Raw genomic sequence first — 10,050 nt, 5'->3', positions numbered from 1 at the left:
GGGTTAACCGCTGAAGGACTTTTAACTCCAGGACCTCCTTCACAAGACGAAAGCTTAAGCACTTTGGCTAAGCTACAAATAACGTCAAGCTGCTTACGTCATGCTCTCGAGCATCTCTGATAGGACAGAATGCGCTGAGTTCCGGCTGATGGGACAGAAGGGCTGGCGAGAAAAATAATAAACAGAAATGGGAGAGAAATTTGAGTTTACGAGCAAATTTAGTTCTTATTCAGTGACACAGCTAAACGAATTGCTCGAAGATGACGAAAAGCTCAATTCAATCGTCAAAGAAATGGACGAGGTAAGCATTTATGGTCAACAAAGCAAACAAGAATGGTCTTTGCGTGGATGAACAGCAGTGAAAACGGCCTCTCCTTTGTTAAATACTATTAATCGCCATGTATTGCCAAGTTGTCCCTTATATCCATGATACAAAACGGACCTTAAATCCTATTGTTTCTGTCGTGTTCATATTGTTCTTTTGCGTGATATTGATATTCAGTAGTAATCTCACCTGCGAGATATGAAAGAGTAACTTTATGGATTATTGTACGTGGCTGAGATTATAATGGTTCAGTTTACTACAGTCTTCGTGTGTGACAATTTGCTAACCCTACCGCAGTGTTGTGTTCATTAGTCTTTACTTGCCTTATGATAAAACCGTAGCTAAATGTATACCAATTTAAGACAAAATGGTGTCTTCTATTTGATGTTTTGTGAGGCCTAATGTAGCAGGAATGCAAATCTATGTTGGATGTAAACATCACCTTTGTGATTACACACTGTCTTGTGTTTTGTTGCTATGAAAGCGGCGCATTACAGTGTGACTCACTCCATTTCACAACTCAGGAGACATGGTTGAAATCAGTAGACACTCAAATGGCGAGAGGACTTAGCTACGCACGTACACACGTGGACAAAATTGTTGGTACCCCTCGGTTAATGAAAGAAAACCCCACAATGGTCACAGAAATAACTTGAATCTGACAAGTAATAATAAATTAAAAATTCTATGAAAATTAACCAATAAAAGTCAGACATTGTTTTTCAAGCATTCTTCAACATAATTATAAAACAAACTCTAAAAATGAAATAAAATAACTTAATTAATAATAATAATTAATAAAACTTAACTTAATTTTGTTGCACAACCTTTTGAGGCAATCACTGCAATCAAACGATTCCTGCACCTCTTAGCAGGTATTTTGGCCCACTCCTCATTAGTAAACTGCTCTAGTTGTCTGCGGTATGAAGGGTGCCTTTTCCAGGCAGCATGTTTCAGCTCCTTCCAAAGATGCTCAATAGGATTTAGGTCAGGGCTCATAGAAGGCCACTTCAGAATAGTCCAATGTTTTCCTTTTAGCCATTCTTGGGTGTTTTTAGCTGTGTGTTTTGGGTGTTTTAGCTGTGCATTATCCTGCAAGACCCATGACCTGCGACCGAGACTAAGCTTTCTGACACTGGGCAGCACATTTCTCTCTAGAATCCCTGCACAGATTCAAGACACCCTGTGTCAGATGCAGCAAAGCAGCCCCAGAACATAAGAGTCTCCTCCATGTTCCACAGTAGGGACAGTGTTCTTTTCTTGATATGCTTAATTTTTCTGTCTGTGAACATAGAGCTGATGTGCCTTGCCAAAAAGTTCCATTTTTGTCTCATCTGTCCATAGGACATTCTTCCAAGCTTTTGGGCTTGTCAACATGTATTTTGGCAAATTCCAGTCTGGCTTTTTATGATTTGTTTTCAACAACGGTGTCCTCCTTGATCGTCTCCTATAAAGTCCACTTTGGCTCAAACAACAACAACAGATGGTGCGATCAGACACTGATGTTCCTTGAGCTTGAAGTTCACTTTTAATCTTTTTAGAAGTTTTCCTGGGCTCTGTTACCATTCATATTATTCGTCTCTTTGATTTGTCATAAATTTTCCTCCTGCAGCCACGTCCAGGGAGGTTTCCTACAGTCCCATGGATCTTACATTTTTTAAATAATATAACGCAAGACTATAGCTAGGAACCAAACAACATTGTCACAACATTGTCAAAGGTGTGCTGCTTATCTATGACTAGCTACATATTGGCAAATTGGCTGAATTTCATGTATCACATAATCCTTACTGGGAGATTACATTTTCATAGGGTCCAGGGATAATTCATAGGGAGCTCCTTATTTATTCACATTGCCACTATATTGTCACAGCCTCCCAGAAAGTTGTCAGATAACATTGTCAACCTTTATTATGAATTACATTTCATCATTTAGTGTTGTGACAATGCAGAGAACACCAAGCAGACAATGCATGGCATAACCATGTTCTGACAACAAACATGCTGGCAGATTGACTACATTTGGTTGTAAATGGAAAATTGTGAGTTTTATTGTTTAGTGAATCCTTTTCTTTGACATTTAATATTAACCCTTTCAATAAACAATGCAGATGAGTAAGGGAGCCTTTGGAAGGTTTTAAATAAGAAATTCAAGGTAATGAGATGAGATACTTTTCGTTGATTCTGAATAGATTTACAAATGTTTTAAAATTGTTTTGTTAGACAGATGTTGACGGAACGCAAAATGCGTAACTCGAAAGTGCAGTGCCCAGACTGTCTGTGGTGTGCACATAACAGACACAAGATGGATGGGTGAGCATTTCCAACGAACGTAGTATATGGAGGCACTTTTGCTTTGGTTGGCAGCAACTACAACCAGGTGTTTTGCCAACCAAAGGACCATCGAGCAAGCAATGTCAAAGCTTCCACCCTAAAAGCAAGTCACATTATACTCTATTCGGCTTTTGCACTATGCTGTACACTTTGGAATTACTGCATATTTTTTCACAGATGCGTGGCAGCTAGCGTCTCATGCGCTCCAAAACAAGAGCAGTGAATGAGGGCCATATTGGTGCAAATTTTAGCCTTTTAAAGAATGCAGCAGAGGAATGTCAGATCACCACTAAGAAAGATTTTGTTTTACTGATTACTGATGAAGGTCCAACATGGTTGTTGCTGCTAAACAGGGTAAATTCCTACATGTGAAATGCTATACCCACAAAATAAACCTGGCCTCTCAGCGAGTGCACAATTTGCCCACTGGAGCAAGGCTACTAGGGGAGTTAAGACATAGCACTACGTTTTTCCACCACAGTCCTTTTGTAAAACCTCCCAGTTGACTTGCTACACCGCTTCCATTTGTTTTATAAATAAAATAAATTAGAAGCAAATTCACTGAATCCTTACAAATACCTTTCTTTAAAAGTACCAAGTAGTCACACTGTGAGGGAGAAAAAAATAAATTATGTATAGAAAAGAGATGCATTAATGTATCTCTAATCACATGCATCACAATGCATCACAGCCCTTGTAATCAAACCGAATCGCGAGGTGCCTAGACATACTGATTTGAACTGATTCACTGAACTGAACTGTTCACATTATGCATTTAGATGCAGGAGGTTCAGCAGTCTAAGGAGATGACCCTCGCCAGCAACCGCAGCCTTGCAGAGCAGAACCTTGGACTACAACCTAACCTGGACCAGCAGAAGATGCAGCTGACCAAGCGCTACTGCTGTTTACAGGAGCTCTATGAGGCGTACCAGCTCCGCAAGTCCACTCTAGGTCAGCTAATTTCACTGAGTATATGCTTGATGCTTAATACAACAGTTCTGAAACCTTTTCTCAGGGACCCCCAGACAAAGCCTGTGTGTTGCAAGTTGAGTTTGAGCAAAATCCTGGACCATCCAGCAGTCCTGGAAGACAGGTTTGAGAACCACTGGCTACTTATTGTAATTATGTTGTGAAATACTGACAGGACTTTCCTTCCTAATTAACCTAAACCATGCCTGCAGAACCAGACTTCATGTCATCAAAATAACTTAATACAATTGGCCAATTGTAATGGTACATCAGAATTTGTTTTGGGATTGATTTACACCTCAGCATTTTCAGAAGCATGTCTTTAAAATTGCAAGGCATCACATTTGTGCTCAGGCCTTATTAGTCTACACATAAAGGCAGAATTATCACATGCATGGTTAGCAGGGGGTTTATATAACTGAGACAAACTTTTTGTAATGATGCATCAGGGTAAAAACTATCATCCAGTATATTATGTTTATATTTTAATATCAGGATTTAGTATTTCTAATGAAAAACTGTTTTGACTATAGCTCTCTTAATAACCGTTGTAAGTTGTTCCATTGTTAAACTCAATAATTGCATGCTATAAAGTTCAGTTATTTAATTATTCAATTATTTTGTGATGTATTTTGGTAACAGCTAGTTTGGTTTTGGGGTTGTTTCCTCAAAGACTTATTTTCTTTGTTCAAAGATCACAGTTCAGGGAAAAGCTCACTGGATACACTGTTAGCCTTGTTGCAAGCTGAGGGAGCCAAGATTGAGGAGGAAACGGAGGTAACCTTGCCTTATGTTTGCTGAAGATAAAAACAGTATTGCTCATGTTTCACATCAGAATAACTTACTCCACTGCAATTCTTTTCTGATGTTTTAGAACTTGGCAGATTCATTCCTTGATGGAGATTTGTCTTTGGATACATTCATTGAAGCTTACCAGAGCAAGAGGAAGCTAGCACATTTGCGGCGCGTGAAGATTGATAAGCTGCAGGAGATGGTGCTCAAATGCTTCCAGATGCCACAGGCCTCTGTTAATGAGCCTGTGCAGCCTCACATCCCCAACTCCCCTACAATGTTCCATGGCCATGCTAATGGCTCCCCAGTTCCTGTGAGACCACCACCAGCCCAACCAACAGGGCAGCATTCAGCTTTACCATACCCAGCAGCTCCGTACCCATCTGTCCCTCTGCCCAATATGGTGCCATCCTATTCTAGTCCATTTATACAGCAGTATGCACCAGCATTTCCTCAGAGGCCCAGTCCTGGTGTGCCCCCAAGGACTGGCTTTATCATGCAATGAAGTGATACGCAAAATTAATGTTTTTTTTTCTTCTGTGGAAATGTATAAACTGGGCATTCTCCCCAATCAAGCACTTTGATCTTATACAGGTCTGGGTACCTTGTCCTCAGTGTTGACACAGAGGGTTTAGTTTAAAGGTTTTTCTAATTTTCCTCTCAGCTGCAGTTCTTTTCATTTCTCAGAGGTAAATTGCAAGAGTAAATTTATTTCAAGATAACTAAAAAGTCTAAAGCTGGTGCCAATGGCCTAATCTCTGTTTAGGTCAAATGCATCAAATAGTAAAGTTGTATTAGCTGTCCAAGCATCATGTCAACTATTCTTTATTTTTTCATGTAGCTTTGAGAAACGAGCCAGTTATGTCAATTTCTTGAGAAGCACTGAATTGTTAATCTAATGTAGATATATGGAAATGAAAGTGTCTTTAAATTAATCATGTAAATTACATGTAAAGAACTAAGGAGTGTTGTGTGAAAATCTGAAGTATGATGCAAAAATGTAAAAAAGACTGGTTTAAATGCAAATCAAGGCATTGCAAATATACCGTTGTTTTGTTGTGCAAGCCCCCCTCCCCCCCTTATTTTTTTAATTGCCATTAGAATTAGGATTTTACAATGGATTTGGATTTCATTTTGTTTTTTCCCAATAATACATGCAGATTTTTGTTTCGCCACTGGTTTTGAATGTAGTGCACACATTTAAACACACTGAAAACTAGACTTAGTACTAATGCAATTACTTAGTGTCATCTATCTCATTCTAATTTTTCTCATAGATGAACTTGAAATATTTTTCACGTTCCTATCAAAAATCGAAATAGCTGTTTATACTTTTTTGTGTTTGTGAAAATTCTTATTAGACTTTGTGTGCAAACTAATTAGTTTGCACACCAAGTCTTTTTCCAACTGGTAATGTCCCTTTGACGTTATCATACCTGTGAGTTTCCTATTTTGATCATTAAGAACTACATGATGGGCAGTGCTGTAAAATGATGTTCTACTATGCAGCCCTTTATACTCTTCCTAAACTATGTAGAGAGATTCTCAGAACATATACAAACAATGAAGTCATGACAAGAACTGTGTAGCACTATAGAAACGTTAAATGTGACTAGATGCGACATGGGCAGGTCTTAATCAGAATGTTTTTACAAACAGCTCTGCAGGCTTAGAAAATAACTACGGTCACTTTATGGTACAACACCTGTACAGCTTTGTCTAGGAATACAATGTTGAAAATGAGTAGTCCTACTGAATCCGAAGGAACAGCCATAACTTAGTGTGCCTTGCAGTAAAACTGTTTAATTTTTCACCCACTGATATTCATGCCATCTATTTTGTTTTCATTTTTTCCCATGTGTTACTAATGGCTCTCTGTCAAATTTATGGCAAGAGGTGTCATCCTAGTATAATGCATGTTTGGATAAAGTCCTTTTATATTCTGTTATACACTACATGGAACACTCCTTATGTAAAGTATGTTGTAATTGTTTTCTTAGTGGTGAACTATTAATGTTAATTGATTTTATAAAATGCTAATTAAAATCAAGTAATCACATTGTAATTATTGTGCAGAATTTTGAGTACCAATATGCAACACTATTGCCCTCTGCTGGAAAGAATACATAACTGAAAACCTAATTCAAGAGGATCAATTTGGTTCTGTTGAACAAGAATTAAATCATTGTTCCTGTTCCAAAAATTAAAACAACAAAAACAGTTTATAGATTTTATTAAGCTCATATAACCAGCAATCTTAATATTCAAACCCCCACTTAAAAATACAACTGCAAAACTTTATTTCCATATTAGAAAACTAAACTGTGAATATAATTAACAATTCACTTCTACTGATAAAACCTGGATGAACTCAAAATTAACACCTCAGTGGCAACTCTATTCCTCTCCTTCTTCAGCCTCACCTTCGATAGAGTCTACTCCCACCTCTTCATAATCTTTCTCCAGAGCTGCCAAATCTTCACGGGCCTCAGAAAACTCCCCTTCCTCCATTCCCTCTCCAACATACCAGTGTACAAAGGCTCTTTTTGCATACATGAGATCAAACTTGTGATCTAGGCGGGCCCAAGCTTCAGCAATGGCAGTGGTGTTGCTCAACATGCAGACAGCCCTCTGAACTTTGGCAAGGTCACCCCCTGGAACCACAGTTGGTGGCTGGTAGTTGATGCCAACCTGGAAAATTCAAGGATTTTTCTTCTATATTTTTCTATGTAACATGGAAATGAACAGACATTCTAACATTACAGTTAATGTTTAATAATCCAAATAGTTGCTACATTAAACTAATGAACTTTTTTTTTTTTTACCTTGAAGCCTGTGGGGCACCAGTCAACAAACTGAATGGTCTTCTTGGTCTTAATGGTTGCGATGGCAGCATTGACATCTTTGGGGACCACATCACCACGGTATAGCATGCAACAAGCCATGTACTTTCCATGACGAGGGTCACACTTGACCATCTGATTGGCTGGCTCAAAGCAGGCATTGGTGATCTCTGCAACAGACAGTTGCTCATGGTATGCTTTTTCAGCTGAGATGACTGGGGCATATGTGACAAGGGGGAAGTGGATGCGTGGGTAAGGCACGAGGTTGGTCTGGAACTCTGTCAGGTCAACATTGAGAGCACCATCAAAGCGGAGAGAGGCTGTTATTGAAGAAACAATTTGACCAATGAGCCTGTTGAGGTTTGTGTACGTAGGACGCTCAATGTCCAAGTTGCGTCGACAAATATCATAGATGGCTTCATTGTCCACCATGAAAGCACAGTCAGAGTGCTCAAGAGTAGTGTGAGTGGTCAGGATAGAATTGTATGGCTCAACTACTGCAGTGGAAACCTAAATAGATAGATAAAAAAAACACAATCAATAGGAAACTTTAAAAAAAAAAAGAAGAAGCTTATATTATGAAGTGAATTGTCACAGACCAGCTAAATATTTGTTTGCGACCCTGTTCACACGTATCTGGAAATTTTTAAATAGTTTTTTCCCCTAAAAACTGTTGCTATCAGTGTTTTTCCATCCACACAAAAACATCCCTATGACAGGGGTGCTAATACCTCAAAAGAAGCAGCATAACATCCAATCTGGCTCTTTTCATTTGATTGGGTTGATTTCACACTGTAACACTAAAGTGCAACAAATAATGCACATGGGTGTTCCGTGACTGGCTAGTAATTGGAGTACAAGCACTTATAAATTTTATTTTAATTTTGACCAGTATATCACAGTATAAAATCTACACCTCATATATAGTGCATTAATGATCAACTGTTATCTGCCCATTATGTTTCATAAGAATAGTGCCGCTTATTTCAATCACAATCAGATTAAAAAAAAGAATCTTTACATAATTTCTGCTTCTTTATAGTTCTTTATGGTCTGCAGTTTGACCACTCAGGCCCCAACATAAGTTCTGCAGCCCATATGTTGTTATTAGAAGCAGCTTATGCTGCATGAACACTATGAATAAGCTGTGTGAAAGAAATATTTAAAGTAAAGAAACACAACTACAAAAACTTATATTATTAAGTATTATATTATACATACAAAGAGATCTAAGGAAACATTATGTGTGATACCTGAGGTGCCGGGTAAATGGCAAACTCGAGTTTGGATTTCTTGCCGTAGTCTACTGACAATCTTTCCATTAAAAGAGAGGTGAAGCCTGACCCTGTGCCACCACCAAAGCTGTGGAAGATGAGGAATCCCTGGAGTCCAGTGCACTGATCAGACTTTAAAAAGTAAGAAAAACACAGGGAGGGAACAACTTAATTTTGCCATAAAAAAAGCATTTTTTAACAATGACATAAGCAAAAAAGAACCTTACTAGTTTACGGACACGATCCAGCACTAGATCAACAATTTCTTTGCCAATGGTGTAATGGCCTCTTGCATAGTTGTTTGCAGCATCTTCTTTCCCAGTAATTAGCTGCTCAGGGTGAAAAAGCTGTCTATACGTTCCAGTGCGAACCTCATCTTAAGGGGACAAGAAGACATGTTAAAGATAAGATAAGCTAATCCTTTATTAGTCCCAGAGTGGGGAAATTCTCAACTCCTCCATTAAAAAGAAAGAACAGAAGCTGGATAAATTCCAGGGACCTAAACTTAGTCCCAGAAGTTGTAGCCCCTCTATACTTAAAGGAACACATTTTATTTTATCTCTAGTATGTAGGCAAACAAGAAGTCTACAAAATGTCTGGTTTAATGCTCAAAGTGAATCTGAATGACTTCATTGGTTTTATTTTTTGTTATTGTAGCACACTAGTACTTGAAAAAAAAATGCACAAATGTTTAAACATTATTTGGAAAATGTATGCTGCTGTCTAAGTATCATAAAGCTATTTTACAAAATAAAGTATTCTGCTAATATTCTAATAATTCTCATTTGTGCCACAAAACATTTTGTTGTTTTTAATTTATTAATCAATTTACAATGAAAGCCTTTTAAGTTACCAGATTCAGCTTTTTGAACTGATTTTTCTAACTAATAAAAGCTTATAAGAAACAGGCGGTACACTGATGCCAAAAACATTAACAACTTTTTGCTGTAGCATATAGGCTTACATCTTCCATTGATATTCTCAAAGGTGTGTTGTTTATCTGCATGGAGAGGGGCTTTTTAAACTAATCTGAGAAGCAACTAAAACAAACCTAGAAATCAGCCTCTGGTTGAAAGCCACTGTCTCTATACACTCAGTCCCCTGGTATCCCTGATTGCTTTTAAAAACAAGCTGGGAAAATACACTTACCAACAACAGTGGGTTCAAGATCCACGAACACTGCTCTTGGAACATGTTTTCCTGCACCTGTCTCACTGAAAAACGTGTTGAAGGAATCATCTCCACCGACAGTTTTATCGCTTGGCATCTGGCCATCAGGCTGGATACCATGTTCAAGACAGTACAATTCCCAACAAGCATTTCCTATCTGGACACCTGCCTGTCCCACATGGATAGAGATGCATTCACGCTGTACAGAAGACAAAAATGATAAATAAAACTCTGAAAATTACCCATTACACTCAGAATCTGTAGACTGGATGCCATCCATTTACATCTTAAGTAAATTAAGATTAATGTCCAGTTTCAAAACTGTGAACAGACAGGAGTTTTA

At 38.2% G+C, this 10,050-nt stretch overlaps 2 protein-coding genes across 2 annotated transcripts; one reads left to right on the top strand and one right to left on the bottom strand.

Moving 5' to 3' along the window:
* Positions 1-109: 109 nt before the first annotated feature.
* vps37bb (VPS37B subunit of ESCRT-I b) lies at positions 110-6,485 on the top strand. The gene is made up of 4 exons (XM_072659663.1): positions 110-301; positions 3,439-3,610; positions 4,323-4,405; positions 4,503-6,485. Exons 1-4 carry the CDS (start codon positions 188-190, stop codon positions 4,923-4,925), a joined length of 792 nt encoding a protein of 263 aa, XP_072515764.1. The 5' UTR covers positions 110-187; the 3' UTR covers positions 4,926-6,485.
* Positions 6,486-6,664: 179 nt separating this feature from the next.
* Positions 6,665-9,909, bottom strand: tuba7l (tubulin, alpha 7 like). The gene is made up of 5 exons (XM_072659664.1): positions 9,687-9,909; positions 8,765-8,913; positions 8,517-8,669; positions 7,246-7,773; positions 6,665-7,111 (listed from the first exon to the last, which is right to left on the bottom strand). Exons 1-5 carry the CDS (start codon positions 9,802-9,804, stop codon positions 6,818-6,820), a joined length of 1,242 nt encoding a protein of 413 aa, XP_072515765.1. The 5' UTR covers positions 9,805-9,909; the 3' UTR covers positions 6,665-6,817.
* Positions 9,910-10,050: the final 141 nt, after the last annotated feature.

Source organism: Salminus brasiliensis, chromosome 16, assembly GCF_030463535.1.
Source record: "Salminus brasiliensis chromosome 16, fSalBra1.hap2, whole genome shotgun sequence".
Classification (NCBI taxonomy): domain Eukaryota; kingdom Metazoa; phylum Chordata; class Actinopteri; order Characiformes; family Bryconidae; genus Salminus; species Salminus brasiliensis.
The sequence above is the reverse complement of the archived record's forward strand: the minus strand, read 5'-3'. Positions and strand labels throughout refer to the sequence as shown.